This window comes from Chiloscyllium plagiosum, unplaced genomic scaffold (genome assembly GCF_037043375.1).
Source record: "Chiloscyllium plagiosum isolate Xiang-an unplaced genomic scaffold, Cpla_swu_hap1 HiC_scaffold_34, whole genome shotgun sequence".
NCBI lineage: Eukaryota > Metazoa > Chordata > Chondrichthyes > Orectolobiformes > Hemiscylliidae > Chiloscyllium > Chiloscyllium plagiosum.
The window spans coordinates 26,209,455-26,226,589 of record NW_028270172.1 but is presented as its reverse complement, the minus strand read 5'-3'; the positions used below and the strand labels follow the sequence as shown (position 1 = coordinate 26,226,589).

General features: G+C 41.4%; 1 protein-coding gene across 1 annotated transcript; it reads right to left on the bottom strand.

Moving 5' to 3' along the window:
• Positions 1–595: 595 nt before the first annotated feature.
• On the bottom strand, positions 596–15,862 carry LOC122564292 (small nuclear ribonucleoprotein-associated protein B'-like). Its single transcript, XM_043718965.2, has 8 exons — positions 15,827–15,862; positions 14,612–14,763; positions 13,992–14,103; positions 11,356–11,496; positions 10,162–10,279; positions 8,022–8,150; positions 2,463–2,531; positions 596–618 (listed from the first exon to the last, which is right to left on the bottom strand). Exons 1-8 carry the CDS (start codon positions 15,860–15,862, stop codon positions 596–598), a joined length of 780 nt encoding a protein of 259 aa, XP_043574900.2.
• Positions 15,863–17,135: the final 1,273 nt, after the last annotated feature.

The following is a 17,135-nucleotide window of genomic DNA, read 5'->3' as shown; positions in this document are numbered from 1 at the left end:
TAGAGTTGTGAAATATGAAATTTGCTACTCATTGTAGCAGGTAACAGTCAGCAGGAGGTTTGATGTGGATAGTGGGGAGAAGAAAATGGAAAGATGTAAATGGACGTTAGACTGTGGAAGGAAAAACATTGATCGCAAAGATGTGACTGCACAAGGTGATATATTTCAATCAGGAGACACTTCAAAAAGTGTAGAATGTTTCAATGAACAACTTGAGCTGTTACAATCTGTTTAGGCAGTGTACAATAAAAGTTTTGCTTAGCTAGGAACCCATTCTTTGAGTAGCATGAGTGAATATGAACTCCTGCCTAGACCTTACATTTCCTCCTTCATCTTCTAGCATCTTATCTTGATCTACAAGCAGTCTGCTGATGCAACTGGTCATGCCATTTTCCAAAGAGAATGCCTACTACTGTATCACATCTGAAAATCTCGAAGTTGGGACCAAGTCCTTCAACACTTGCCACACCACTCCCTGTAGATTTTGCATCTTTAAAAGTCAAGAAAAATATACATGCTAGTTGAATTGCAGTAACAACCAGCAAAAATCTATTAACATCTACCTCAACAGAAGCTTGCTTTAAAGAGATGAAAGCTAACTGTCTGCTGAAGACAGGTCTATAATTAAGCAATAGTTTTAGTTACAGCATTGAAACCAGAACAGTAGTATCAGATCTGCATTACACATCCACTGAGCCAAAATAGCAGCAGCCCTTACATTCATATATATGTCAATACCCTCAAAATGATATCTGCTATGACCTGCACATACATGCACACATGCCAAACATTGACATGAGCCAGAATTTTATTAACATCGCCTGCACATGTATCGTTACTATAGAATAATTACATAGATGGGAATGTCTATAACATGAAGTATCAAGGAATCTGATCAAGCATCCAAGATCTGCGAAACAAGCAGATTTATCAATAGTCAAAAAGTGTGGTGCTGGAAAAGCACAGCAGGTAAGGCAGCATCCGAGGAGCAGGAGAGTTGACGTTTCGGGCATAAGTCCTTCATCATTTATCATTAGACACTGGCCACACTCAAGACTCTGTGGCTAAAGATGGTGGATTATATTGGATGGTTCCCTTAGCAGACTGCCTCATTAGAGCACAGAACATTACAGCGGAGTATAAGCCCTTCGGCCCTCGATGTTGTGCCACCCTATGAAACCAATCTGAAGCTAATCTAACCTACACTATTCCATTCTCATCCATATGCCTATCCATAAAGTTTAAATGCCCATAAAGTTTGCAAGTCTACAACTGTTGCAGGCAGTGCATTCCACACCTCTACTACTCTGAATAAACAAACTGCCTCTGACATCTGTCCTGTATCTGTCACCCCTCAATTTGAAGCTATGTCCCTTCGTGCTATCCATCACCATCCTCAGAAAGAGGCTCTCACTGTCCACCCGATCTAACCCTCTGGTTATCTTGTCTCAATTAAGTCACCTCTCAATCTTCTTCTCTTTAACGAAAACCGCCCCAAGTCCCTCAACCTTTCCTCATATGACCTTCCCTCAATACTAGGCAACTTCCTAGTAAATCTCCTCTGAGCCCTTTTCAAAGCTTCCACATCCTCCCCATAATGCAATGACCAGAACTGCACACAATACTCCAGGTATGGCCTCACCAGAGTTTTCTACAGCTGCAGCATGACCTCATGGTTCTGAAACTTAATCCCTCCACCAAAAAAAGCTAACATGCTGTTTGCCTTCTTTCCAGCCCTATCAACCTGTGTGGCAACTTTGAGGGATCTATGTACACAGACACAGATCTCTCTGCTCATCGACACGACCAAGAATCTTACCAGTACGCTGCATTCCTGTTACTCATTCCAAAGTGAATCACCTCACACATTTCTGCATTAAACTCCATTTGCCACCTCTAAGTCCAGCTCTGCAGCTTATCGATGTCCCTCTGTAACATACAATATCCTTCAGCACTATCCACAACTCCCCTGACCTTAGTGTCATCGGCAAATTCACTAACCCATCCTTCTACGCTCTCATCCAGGTCATTTATAAAAATGACAAACAACAGTGGACCCAAAACAGATCATTGCAGTACACCACTGGTATCTCAACTCCAGGATGAATATTTCCCATCAACCACCACCCTCTGATTTCTTTCAGCTAACCAATTTCTGATCCAAACTGCTAAATCACCCTTAATCCCATGCCTCTATTTTGTGCAATAGGCTACCATGGGGAATCTTATCAAACGCCTTACCAAAATCCATATACACCACATAAACAGCTTTACCCTCATCCTTTGTTCATCTTCTCAAAGGATCAATAAGGTTTGTGAGGGACGACCTACCCTTCACAAAACCATGTTGACTATCCCTAATCAACTTATTCCTTTTTCTAGATGATTATAAATCCTATCTCTTACAACTTTTTCCAACACTTTACCTACAACCAAAGTAAGGCTCACTGGTCTATAATTACCAGGGTTGGCTCTACTCCCCTTCTCGTTCAAGGTCACATTTGCTATGCTCTCGTCTTCTGGTACTATTCCTGTAGACAATGACAACAAAAAGATCAAAGCCAAAGGCTCTGCAATCTCCTCCCTAGCTTCCCAGAGAATCCTAGGATATATCCCATCTGACCCAGGGGATTTATCTATTTTCACACTTTCAGAATTTCTAACACCTCATCGTTGTGAACCTCAATTCCGTCTAGTCTAGTAGCCTGTTTCTCAGTATTCTCCTCAACAACATTATCTTTTTCCAGTGAATACTGACAAAAATATATTCATTTAGCGCTTCCCCTATCTCCTCTGATTTGATGCACAACTTCCCATTACTGTCCTTGATTGGCTCTAATCTTACTCTAGTTATTCTTTTATCCCTTATATACTTATAGAAAGCTTTGGGCTTTCCCTGATCCTATCCACCAACAAATTCTCATGTCTTCCCCCCCCTTCACTTGTCTTAGTTCTCTCTTTAGATCTTTCCTGGCTACCTTGTAACTCTCAATCACCCTAACTGAACCTTCACGTCTCATCCTAACATAAGCTTTCTTCTTCCTCTTGACAAGAGATTCAACTTTCTTAGTGAACCAGAGATCCTGCGCTTGACAACTTCCTCCCTGTCTGATAGTTACATTCTTATCAAGGACATACAGTAGCTGTTCCTTGAATAAACTCCACATTTCTATTGTGCCCATTCCCTGCAGTTTCCTTCGCCATCCTATGCATCCTAAAATCTTGTCTAATCGCATCATAATTGCCTTTCCCCTAGCTATAACTTTTGCCCTGCGGTATATACCTATCTCTTTCCATCACTAAAGTAAACATAACTGAATTGTGGTCACTAATCAAAGTTCACCTCCAAATCTAACACCTGACAACTACCAAATCTAAAATGGCCTCGTCCCCTTGTTGGCCTGTCTACATACCGTCAGGAAACCCTCCTGCACACTTTGGACAAAAACTTATCCATCTAAAGTACTTGAACTATAGTATTACCAGTCAATATTTGGGAAGTTGAAGTCCCCCATAACAATACCGTGTCAATCTCGCTCCTATCAAGACTTATCTTTGCTATCCTTTTCTCTGTATCTCTGGAACTATGTGGAGGCCTATAGAAAACTCCCAAAAGGATTACCTCTTCTTTCCAGTTTCCATACCACCTCAGTTGATGTGTCCTCAACTGCAGCTGTAATACTGTCCTTGACTAACAATGCAATACCCCCCCCCCCTACTAACTTCTCTGTTCTTACTGAAACATCTAAATCCTGGAACTTGCAACCATTCCTGTTCCTGCTCTACCAGTGTCTCTGAAATGGCCACAACATCGAAATCCCAGGCAACAACCCATGCAGCAAGTTCACCCATTTTATTCCGGATGCTCCTGGCATTGAAATAGACACTTCAAACCAACGTTTTTTTTTGCTGGTGCCCTCTTGCAACCCTGAGCCTTTATTTCAGACCTCCCTAATCTCAACCTCCTCTACACTCGAACTACAATTTAAGTTCCTATCCCCTTGCTGAATTAGTTTAAACCCACCCGAAGAGCATTAGCAAATTTGTCCCCCAGGATACTGGTACACCTCTGGTTCAGGTGAAGGCCATGTGGAAGACTCACCTACCCCAGAAAGAGCCCCCATTATCTAGGAATCCAAAACCCTTCCTCCTGCACCATCCCTGTAGCCACGTATTCAACTCCTCTCTCTCCCGATTCCTCGCCTCATTAGCACGTGGCACAGGTAACAGACCAGAGATAACAAATGTCTGTCCTAGCTGCCACTCTAGCTCCCTGAATTTCTGCCTTAAATCCCCATCTCTCTTCCTACCCATGTCGTTGGTGCCTATGTTGCTGCTCCCCCTCCCATGCAAGGATCCTGAAAACATGATCAGAGAACTGACAAACAAGCACCAAGCTATAGCCTGACTGATGGCAAGATCCTGTCAGATCCTTCCTAAAGCACACTGGCTTTGTTGGGTTATTGTCCACCTGTTTGTGAAACATGCCTTTGCAAAGAATGCCTGGGGATTTGTTGAGGTTCAACCCAAGTAGCTCCACGACACAAGGTTTTGTACTCTTATAGACCATTCCCAGGAATGCACACCAAGACAAACATCAACTGTGCCAGGAGGACCATCAAATCAGTGAAAGATGCTTTGTTCCACCCAAAACCTGCTGGTCTTCTAATGTAGAGTTATCCCCAACCGAAGTGTGAAAACCAGCACATGCCAAAGTCAGGTCTTTGCATTGTGATTCACTAAAGCTTTGGGGGAAGTCACTGTAAAGGCACAATGGGGACAGCTTACCGTCTGAGACCTAGCAATGTGCATCTCAATGTTTTATGTTCGTGATAAAGTATTACAAACATATTAGAGGCATTTCAAAGTTAAACATGTTGCATAGGGAACTTTGTAACAATGACACTTCCCATATTTTGTACTTTAAAATATTTAGCCATAGGCCTACATACCTGATAATGGAATGTATTTGCTAATTGTGTAGGCTATTACAATTGTACTTGAAGCGGTTTGAAAATCCTGCAATATACAAATGGATGTTTTGCTTACAAAATTTTATAAATAAAATATATTTTTGAAAAGAAAATGTAGAAAACAGGGACTTGCCCTTAACAAGAGAAAAAAAAACATAGCCCAAAAACAGAAGTGTTGGATTGTGCTGGGTCTCAGCAGACGCACTTTATCAGACATTCATGGGCAGCAATTTTTCATACCCCAAATTATGTTTTTGTTTCTGCCAAAGAGTTCTGGTTCATGTACAAATGCTTCAAGAATTGAAAAGGAACACAACAATTTTGTGAACTCTTTAGAGTAAATTGCTTCAGAAGGCACTATTACTAATGTAAAGCCTGATAGCAAAGTCCTTCATGGATAAGTCTCTAAGGTTTTGGAGGATGTGCTCTAGATCCTGGAGGACCTTGAAAAAGAAGGAGACCAGCATGATTACAAGTGCATAATTTACATTGCTAAAAACAAAGCTAGCATTTATATAGCAGTTAACAGGTAATGAGTAAACTAGTGTTTTGTAAATTTTACCATTTGACAATAAAAAAATATTCTAATTATTTCTTGAAGGATTTCAGAAGTAATAGTTGAGGGGCAAATAGAAAAGGAGATGGTGTTACTGCAATAGGGTAGACCACAAATAAAACCAAGTAAGGCCACCATTGACTTGAATAATAGTGAAACTTGAAGAAAGGAAACGTGAGGTGCAAAGCAGTTGAGGAGAAATAATGCATCATATTCATAAAACTCAAACTATATTATTTTAACTTTGGTTGGCCTGTTTTGGAAATGGAAACCTAATGGGAGAATTTTAAACAGGGAGCTCGAGAAAAGATGGGCAGATTTAAGAAGCAACCATACATTCATGGTGTGGAAGAAACAAAAGTAGGAAGTAGATTGAGTGGCTAAAGGATCCAAAGTGTGTGCGATTTCTCCTCTCAAGAAAAGTTTCATGATAGCCAGTGTGAACCAATAACAGTGATGTGAAGGCGCTGGTGCTGGACTGAGATAGACAAGGTCAAAAGTCACACGACACCAGATCACAGTCCAACAAGTTTATTTGAAAACACAAGCTTTCAGAATATTGCCCCTTCACCCGATAACTTGGTGTTGTGTGATGTTTGACTTTAGCCACTAATAGTGCTATGGACACAAAGGGAAATAAGATAATCATTAATTCAGTGAAGATTCAGCGAGGGATCAGGTAAATGGTTTGTAGACTCTATTATCGGGACAGGACATGGGGCAGATCAAGAAGAAGGAAATAAAATGAGTTGAGAACTCTAGTGAAAGGCAATGAGAATCAGCAGCAATGATGAATGAACAGACGATTGCAATCTTAGGGATAGTTGGCATGTCTCTGTGTGTGGGAAATCATGTCTCACAAACTTGGTTGAGTATGTTGAAGAGATGACTGAGAAAATAGATGAAGGCAGAGCAGTTGACATGGTCTACACGGACTTTCACAAGGCCTTTGACAAGGTTCCGTATGGTAGACTGGTTAGTAAAGTTAGATCACATGGAATCCAGGGAAAGCTAACCAATTGGCTTGACAGTAGGAGACATAGGGTGATGGTAGAAGCTTGTTGTTCAGACTGGAGGCCTGTGACCAGCGATGTGCTGCAACGAATGGTGCTGGGTCCATGGCTTTTCGTCATTTATACAAACAAACAGGATGAGAATAGTATGAGGTATGAATAGTAAGTTTGTGGTATGGGGAAAGTGAGGAAGGTTATCTAAGAGTGCAACGAGATTTTGCTTAACTAGGCCAACGGGCTGAGGAGTGGCATGTGGAGTTTAATTTAGATAAATGTGAAAAGTTTAGTTTTACAAGACAAATCACTGCAGGGCTTAGGCAGTTAGTCGGAGGCCCAGGGGAGTGTTGTTGAACAGAGAGACCTAGGGGTACAGGCACATGGTTCCTTGAAAGTAGTATCACAGTAGACAGGTTGATGCAGAAGTTATTTGGCACGCTTGCCTTCATTGGTCAGAACATTGATTTAGGAGCTGGGATTTCGTATTTTTAGATTACTTAGTGTGGGAACAGGCCCTTCGGCCCAACAAGTCCACACCAACCCGCCGAAGCATAACCCACCCAGACCCATTCCCCTATATTTACCCCTTCACCTAACACTATGGGCAATTTAGCATGGCCAATTCGCCTAACCTGCACATTTTTTGGACTGTGGGAGGAAACCGGAGCACCCGGAGGAAACCCACACAGACACGGGGAGAAACCCACACAGACACGGTGTGTTGTGGTTGCACAAGACAATGGTGAGACCAATTTTGGAGGACTGTGTACAATTCTGGTCACCCTGCTTTAGGAAGGATGCTATTAAACTGGAAAGGGTGCAGAAAAAATTTACAAGGATGTTACTGGAAAGTTTGAGCCATAAGGAGAGACTTGATAGGCTGGGACCTTTGACTCTGGAGTGTTGGAGACTGAGGGGTGACCTTACAGAGGTTTATAAAATCATAAGGGGCATAGATAAAATGAATAGCCAAGGTCTTTTCTGCAGGGTAGGGGAGTCCAAAACTAGAGGGCATAAGGTTAAAGTGAGAGTGGAAAGATTTAAAAGGGACTCAAGGGGCAACTTTTCCCACACAGAGGGTGCTGCATATATTGAATAAGCTGCCAAAGGAAATGGTAAAGCAGAGTACAATTACAACATTTAAAAGACATTTGGACAAGTGCAAGTTGATAACGTTTAGAGGGATATGAGCTAAACACAGGCAAATGGAACTAATTCAGTTGAGGATACCTGGTTGGCATTGAGGAGTTGGACCGAATGGTCTACTTCTGTGCTAAATTAATTATTAATAATTCATAAACACAATTAATGCTGAGAGCAGTAGGAAAATCTCAGGTACGAACATCTCACAAAGCAAAATCAAACAAATAACACTCTGATGCAGGAGCATACAATGTGAAAAATCAAGCCCCTCCAAACCACAACGAACAGCCTCAGTGAAGGGGTGTGCCTACTAAAGTGAAATGCTGGTTATGCACCTACCTCTCATCCTTGGCATCATTGGTGGTCGCATTCCTGGAGGAATTCCCATTGGAGCTCCTCTGCCTGAAGGCATCCCAATCGGTGGTGGTGCAAATGGAAGTCTCATGCCAGGAGGTGGTCTCATAAAGCCTGAAATATGGAGGTTGATGGGATGTTAGCAATTTGCAGTGTTCAGCACTGGGATACCTTTCGCTGTCATTTTATCCTGCTTCAGCAGCATTCACCAACAGAGCAGACAGGCAACTATGGACAACATTGCCCTTAAATCTGCAAAGGCATGCAGAAGGAACCATCTTCCCTCTGTGTAGAAAGTGCTCAACTTATTCAGCTACAAAGAAAAATAAAACTGCAAGATCTCTAAACATTGAAACATTTAAGAAAAATAAATATAAAAATGTAAAACATGGATATATGCCTGCATGTGCTGATTCAATTTTCTGTCCATATTCTACGGTCACTTCATAGACAAGACTTCCATCTTTTTGTCGCCCTGGCATTATGTTTTGCTTATTTATTCATGGGGTGTGGGCATCACAGGCTCGGTCAATATTTATTGTCCATTTCCAACAGTTAAGAATCAACAATATTCCTGTGGGTTTGGAGTCACATGTAGGCCAGACCAGATAAGGATGTCAGATTTCCTTCCCCAAAAGAGAAGGGGTGGCATGGTGGCTCAGTGGTTAGCACTGCTGCCTCACAGCGCCAGGGACCAGAGTTCAAATCCAGCCTCAGGTGACTGTCCGTGAGGAGTTTGCGCATTCTCCAATCTCTGTGGGGGTTCCCTCCGGGTGCTCTGGTTTCCTCCTACAGTCCAAAGACGTGTAGGTTAGGTGAATTGGCCATGCTAAATTGCCCATAGCGTTCAGGGAGGTGTGGGTTATTTGTATTAGTCAGATGAAACGTAGAGTGGTAGGGGAATGAGTCTGGATGGGCTGCTCTTCAGAGGGTTGGTGTGGTCTTGGGCTAAATGGCCTGTTCCCACACTTTAGGGATGCTATGCTAATACTAAATCAGACTTTTTATACAATAAATGATAGTGCGGTTAATAGTTTTCATTAGACTAGTTTTTATTCCAGATCACCATCTACCATGGTGGAATTCCAGACTGATTCTATATAACATTATCTTGAGGTTTTGAATTAGTAGCCTAGTGGCATTAGCACTACAACGCGACCTACCTCATTGTACATGGGACGCCTAGTTTTACCAGTAGTCATCAAATTTACACATACTGTACACTGCATTACCCAGAGTTAAAAATAAAAATGGTGGAAACACTCAGCACATTTGGTCATAGAGTGAAAGGAAGAAACAAGCAAACAATTTCCAGTATCTGCAGCATTTTGCTTCCTTCTACAGTTTCGCCACCAGGTCACAATACAGACTAATAAATCACACAGCATTACATTTTGTAAAATCAATTCAGGAACTTGAATTTGGATAGATGCAATTGCAAGTTTGCCAAGAGAGCTGATGATAAGGAAATATCACTCTGCTACTAGAATGAGCCAAATTGACTGACATTACACTGCCGGGATACTGTAAAAAGGAATGGTTAACAATGTGAGGGCAAAAAAAAAAAGAATTGGAATGTAATTTTAGAAATTGTTATGATGAGAGAGCTCATTATGACTTGTACTTGGTGCAGAGCTCTAAGTTCAAATACTTCTATTCTGAATTAGGATAGGACAACTTGTTTGGGTGTAATTTTTAACACCACTACCTGGGTAATAATCTAACAGACAAGATTATTTTTCCTTTAGGGCATCCAGGTAGGTTCTCCAACAAGCAGACAATCCAGCCTATGCCAGATTACCACTCAGACACAGAGTCCATCTTGCAAGTTTAAAATACAAGTTGAACAAATGCATATTCACAATAGTCTCCAAATCTTGCCAGGTCAAATGCTGTTGGTGCCAATCACTGGTAAGAGAATCGACGTTTCGGGCATAAGCCCTTCTTCAGGAATGAAGAAGGGCTTATGCCCGAAACGTCGACTCTCCTGGTCCTTGGATGCTGCCTGACCTACTGTGTTTTTCCAGCGACACATTTTCAGCTCTGATCTCCAGCATCTGCAGTCCTCACTTTCTCCTAGCCAATCACTGGTAGCCAGTATCAGAACAAATAGACATTAACCTACCTGGCCTTGGCTCACCAAGAACTGGCGGAGCACCTCTCACTGGTGCATAAGATTGTGGGACAGCAGAAAAGCTAGGAGTGGGCACGATTCCAGTTCCTCTAGTCTGAGGGGTCATTTCCTGAAGAAAGTACATACAACACAATTTTGTACATCTGCAATGCATAGATCAACCACTTATTGGTGACAAGAATGATCAAATATTAACCAACAATCTACAATAATCAGCTTGCAAAATGCTAACTGTCGTCAAGTGAGAGAAGAGAGAAGAATCTACAAGAATCAAACAACTTGATGAAAGTATAGAACATTGCCAAAAAACATTAGTATCCATTGAAGGAAATTTAAAAATGTTATTCTTAGAATTCAATGAGCTGTTCAAAACAAAAAGATCATCTTGCAGTAAACATTGGGAATTCTTGTAAGGCATGGAGTCAGTTTCCAAAATCCATATCAGATTTCAAGTATGGAATCAGTTCACACAGTGGGAGCACAATGTAACTTTTGTGAAAAGATGAGCAGATAGGGATGACTAACTAATGGAATAAAAAGAAAAGAGGTAAGCATTTAACAGTCAGCCAAATTAATACTATCCAATGCTCTGAAGTTGAAATTCATCCTCCTTCTCCTCCAAACCGGTATATCAAGACCTACACACATCAGAAAGTACCAGTTAATCTGAAAAATACACAGTTGTTACTGGTGTTCCCTCTGGTTATTTCTTCTGTCGAGTGGACTTCTGTGGTCTGTGGACAACAGGGTTTCTGAAACCAGAGGTTAATGCTGGAAAGAGGGTTGCTATGTAAATTGGTGCACACAGAACCTGAGTAACTGCACTGCTGTGCAGTTTAGAGGGAATGTTAGCTGTCACCATGCGTTAACCGACGCACAGCAACATATCCTGCCTTTATTGTGCAGCAAGGCAAATCTCCAGCTGGCTAACTGCTAAAAAAAAAAAGGCCGATTAAAACAGCGAGCAAAGTTGCTGCTTTTTAAAGAGGGGCAGGAGTAGAGAAAATAATGGTTTAAAAAGGTCCCATGCTGACTCTAACAGATGGTATCCGGTGGTTTGACAAATTCTCTAGTTCAACAAAAGCCCAATTCTTTAAGGGTTAGGAAGGAACAACCTCCATCTTATCAGAGATATGCATTTAGAAGTAGAATCTGAAATGTGCAAAGTCAGTGGTTCATTCTTACCTGCTGTGAAGGACCTCCAACACCTCTTATGGGCCCCATTAGTCCTGCAGGTACCTGAGCCATTGGTATGCTAGCTGGCATCCCTCTCCCTGCTGCTCTACCAACACCAGGACCACCAATAGGAACTCTCGAAATGCCAATCTGCACAGAGAGGGTTTTGCAGAATATTAATCCTCAGAAACTGAATAATTTGGTAAAATAACCTCAGAAATTTAAACTAGCAAGCAATCTAAACTTGGTTACTCCATCAGAGCCCACAATTTTAATTGCAGTCTACCTTGGGATTCTCGTATGTAAACATAACTCAATGTGCCACTCGGTTGCTTTGAATTCCATACATTCATATTCCTTCAAAGATGGGACGGGAAGTTTTGGATACATTCCATATCTTTGACATCAGTACTTTCTGGAATCAGCTGAGGCATCAAAAAGCAAAATACCCTCTTTCATTGTCCATTATCTCATAAAACACACACTCACTATCTATAGTGACCTTATAAATTACGATAGTGCATTTAAAACTGCTGTTCATAAAGGAACCTAGTAGATGGAGCCAGTATGAAATAAAACAGAAGCATACTGGGAAAATGCAGCAAGTCAGGCATGGAGAGAAATAAAGTTAAACGTTTCAAGCTGATGACCTTTCATATTGCTCTGCAGCCCAATACAAGCTTTCATTTACTTTGGTACCTTTCCACATTCAAAAATCTTCAAATAAAAACAAACTGATGGATTTGTTCAAGGTGCAGTGACTACCAAAGACACATCAATCACACACAGCTAGATACACAATCGTGGTAAAGCACTTGCATCCAATGTTTTATTTTCGTATATTACAGAAGTGTCAGCACATCAGGAAAGAGAGAGATATGGTATCCAATTTGCACACAGCAATATCCCAGAAATGAGATAATGACAGGTGATTTTTTCAGATATTAGTTAAGGGAGAAATATTGTTTGGGATACACTGGGAGAACATCTATGTTGATGTTTAGCTAATAACATGGCATCTTTTACGCCCATCCAGGGGAAGAAATAGCTTTGGTTTAACTTTGTACCTAAAGAGACAAAGTATCTGATGGTGCAGTAGACCTGGATGGACCAGTAAATAATGTGCTCGAGTAGGGCTTGAACCAATGACCATCCAAAATGAAATGAGTACTACTACTGAGGACAGCAAAACAAAATAATTTAACAGCTTTATGTTAATTTCAACATATTATGCACTAAATATTATTCCTTATTGACATTTATTAAAATCACAACTACATAAATTTTCCAATTACAGACCACTTCATTATTGGAAATATCTCCTACTGCCTCACAAAAGAAAACCATTAAACATCCAAATAACTTTTTTTTTCCCCAGGACAAGTGGGGTTTCCATAACTGGAGTGGCAATAAACATGAAGTCTTTCAAACACATTGCCTAATTGAGTACATCCACAGTTAATTTTGGAAACACTGGAGACGGAAAGATTCTAAAACAGCATTACATCTTGTAAAAATGCGATTTAATTGAATTTAACACCTGAACATCTGAAACAGTATTCTATTTCTTGTAATTAGCTTTGTAACCTTCATGCCCCTCACCCAGTCCCTTCCCCCAGCACACTAACTTATACAGGACAATAGAGAATGCTTCAAGGCAAACCATGAAGGACAAGCTTACAACCATAAGAGATTAGGCCAGATATTTCACAAAATAAATTTGATAACAGAATACCCTACTGACAAAATACATTTTACTGGTGATATTGTTACACACAGTGCAACATTTATAGGAGGACAAGTATAACCAAGTAAAGGAATTGATCAACTCATAAGACATTACCCTCTAGATTACAGGATCTCATCGACCATTCACATACTTGAGTCAATTCTTCCCACAACTCAGTTTTCAGTGTTTCCCAGATTTAATAGCGTAGTGTTGTGTAATCCACAATCTCCAGCGGAAGACAAGTATTACCTTGATGCAGACGCGGAGTGAAATTGACCCAATTATTTCCAATTAGAAAATTCTGTGCCCAAAACATTCTAAATATCTTGGTTATCTGGGCAGGTACTTGGATCATTCTTGACTCATCCATGCAGACATCCATTTACCAGCTCAATATTGAGAATAATTTTCAGTTTGACCATATACATCGCAATTTCAAAAATGTGATAATCATTGTTAATTGCGAATTAGCTAACGATCGTGTTTACCCCTAGAATGTAGTCAAGATATCCCACCAGAATAGGACATCTGTGCAGGACAGCCAATGCTTACTGTTATGCAAAGTAAAAATCAAAATTCTTTACTGATTCACTCCATAGTCTTCCCAATCTATTACTGCAATGTCCCGCAAATCTTTCAGAAAACTCTGCCACCCTGACCCCAAGATCATGATCACCTCCCTCACTCCATTACTGGCAGCTTCTTCATACACTTTCATTCACCAAATCCTCAATCAGAATATTGAAAACATTAAATTACAGTCTGAGTGGCAGTATATTGGGAGATTAAGCATTTAACATAGTTGCTTTTATGCATCCTGTAGCAAAGTGCATTTAACTTTCCTTTTCCCTCGTAACAAGTTTAAGTGGAGGGATTGGGAAGGGATGTAATGGGAATAAGTGCGAAGTATACCTACATCTCTCACAGGAGGCCCTTCCACAGTCATCGTCACAAGGGTTTCCCCTCGAAGCAACACAAGACCAAGGGCTCGTTTTTCTTCTCTCTCACCTTGCTTGGAGCTCTTTGACCTACACCAATCAAGCAAATAAAAAGAAAAACCTTATAATGGTTCTTTAGAAAATATTCAAATAAATACTTTAAAATAAGCAGCCAAATCTCATAAGGCAATGCTAGGAGAGGTGGTGAAAGCTTTACCAGAGATATAGCTTAAGGAGGACCTGAAGGAGGTATAAAGGAAATTTCAGAGCCGAAAGCTCAGTCAAATGTAGGCACATCCAATTATTGTTCAATGACAAAAAAATCCACGGCGTAAGCTAAAATTGGAGGAGCAGATAGCCTAAGGTGGTAACTCTGAAGGGGGCTCCAGAGGTAGAGGGGCAAGACAATGGAAGGATTTGCAAACAAGCAGACAGCCAGAAAGAAAGCAAAAGCCGTTTCTGGACAGGAATCAATGTAACCCAGCGAGAAAAGGGGTGATAGGTGAACAGAACTTGGTGCGACTTGGGATAAGGGATCAAAGCCAATTCGGTTATTTTTACACAGCAGAAAGATACAACAGCAATCATCCATACATACTTCAACCTTCTGAATTCATCACAGTCACAGAGAATGAGGTTCATGTGTCGGTCAAAAGCTTTGAGAATGCCAATGAAAACACGACCATCTTGGAGCACACATCGCATCCTGTAATCCACATATTGTACCATTTTAGCACTTCTTCCTATTGGCTGCAAAGAGAAAAATTATTTGCTGATGCAACTCATTGTGAACCACTATCAGGATGGCCTATCTCAGTCTTAAACAATAACTGAGAAGATGCACACACAACAGGAAACGACTTCAGAATTGTGAAACCTTTGGTTATATGAAAATAAATAATGAAAAATACACATCACAGGACTTTGGGGAAAGAGCAAGGGAGTGTTATTAAATATGGAAAATGCTACAAACTCTCCACAGGGCTGGCAGCATGTATGGTGAGAAAGAGTTTCGGGTATGAATTTCACCAAAACCGAGCCAGTTGTTATTTTCAGAGAGTTTCATTGAGAGTTTCTCTCTAGCAAGTTACCTCACTCAATTCTCTCCTGTTTACCTTATTAAGTGCATCACCCCTTTATAGCACTCTCGCACACTCACCATTGCCAGGACCTTCCTGGCACCACATTTAAAGCCCAGCAGTGAACGTGGTCAAAAACAGCCCGGCAGGAGATGCCCTTCACAGTTGATATAGTGGAAATGAGAAAGGAAAGATTTGGGATGGAGGCACCCAGAAGCCTGCGTCAATTAAATCAGGTCTGGCCCGTTGTGCCTGATGCTGCACCTCTCCGTCATCGAGAAGGCAATGGTCCTCCTATTCAAACTGGCTTTCTCCCCCAAAATACTTCAGCTCCTTTTTCAGCTCTTCACTATCTAACACATCCCCCTTCGCCTTCTCAAGTGGTGCAGAGCACAGAATGCAAAAGATTCTGCAATGCACTCTGTGTGGAATATACAGCAAGGACAATCTAAGCATGAAATCTCATCTTCAATTGGCCGATCTTCCACTCCAAGATGGTCCTGGTCGGAGAATGGATTGCATTGTATCTACTCTTGGCCTCATTTGGGAATTGTAGATCTGAATCATTAGCCATGACTGCAGAAGATAGTCCTTTGTCTCCCAGCGACCATACGCTATGGCATCCAGCCACTGAAAGGAAGCAGGAACCCGAGAGTTAGCACAGAAATAGACATTGTGGCAAATTCCAAGGCACCAGTCCAAGGAGATTGGCATCAGACAAGCAACAGCCTTACCACATCATCACGGTACATCTCAGACTCCTCAATCATGCCTGCCTTTCCAGGTTGGTCAGGAAGTGAGCCAGGTCAGTGCTGGATGCGTGTTCATTGAACGTCAAGAAGGATTATCAGGCTCAGAGGCCCCAAGGCACCTGACGTAGAACTCGAAGATATGATATTGATGATCAAAGATGATGGAAACATTGATGGAACAGAACTCTTTTCTATTGGTAAAGTCAGCCATGTCAATGTTATGGTGCTCTCAACAGGTGTACAGTATGTGCACCTGGGAGAAGGCAACTTTATTTGCAAAGTCTACTGCCCAGGCGGCAGCACTAACCACGACATAAGAAATGGGATGAAGTTGTGCGCTCTTATACAAATAGCATCAGTCACAGCCTTGACACGTTTGTGGGTTGAGGATTGAGTGATCCCACATAGGTCCCCTGGGGATTTTTGGAAATAGCCAGTTGCATAGAAATTTAACATGGTTATCAGTTTGACAGCCAGTGAAATAGGATGACCATCTACCCCTTCAGTTTGGTCCAGCAGATGACAGTTCTATAAAGGTGCCCCAAGGTACCCTTATTCAGTGGGAATGTTGGGAAATGCTGGCAAAGATGGAGGACTGGAGAAGACACCAAAGGAACTGCAGCTATCTGGTATCCACACAATTGTTCCTGCTGAGATTTGTCACCATCTAACTTCTCTCCACTATTTGAGAAAACAACTTGTGTATTAATGAGGCAAAATTAGATAGTACTGATGTTATTGCCTCAAATTAAGGCCCTCATCACTCAAGCAAAATTCTCATCTAATCAAAGCTTTGGGTGGAAAATCAGACTTTTCATTCCCTTGATGTAAAGAATTTAATTTTCCAATCTTAACATTGAAGGATGGAGATCTTTCAAATTAGGGGAGTGGGATTAACTGGTTAGCTTCTCAAATAAGTCCAGTGTCCGAATTGTCCACCATGCTTGTTCTCTGCACAAATTGAAGCAATTTAGAATCATAGAATCCCTACAGCGTGAAAACAGCCTTTCGGCCCATCGAATTCACACTGACCCTCCGAACAGCTTCCCATCCAAGCCCACAGCCCTACCTTATCCCTGTATTTCCCACGATCAATCAACCTAACCTGCACATCTTTGGACTACAGGAGGAAACCAGAACACCTGGAAGAATCCCATGCAGACACAGGGAGAACACAACTCCACACAGACAGCTTCCTGTGGCTGAAATCAAAACTTAAGTCCCTGGTGCTAGGAGGCATCAGTGCTAACCACGGAGCTGCTGTGCTGCTCATCGATATTTGTGAAAGCAC

Bases quoted from the DNA above. Each gene is read 5' to 3' on its own strand.
- LOC122564292 (XM_043718965.2), bottom strand. From the start codon at position 15,862: ATGATTGAGGAGTCTGAGATGTACCGTGATGATGTG. The intron at 14,764-15,826 runs GTAAGGCTGTTG...TTCTCTTTGCAG, and splicing joins AGATGTACCGTGATGATGTG to CCAATAGGAAGAAGTGCTAA. The intron at 2,532-8,021 runs GTAGGTGCATAA...CATTGTCTACAG, and splicing joins AATGATGCCAAGGATGAGAG to GAATAGTACCAGAAGACGAG.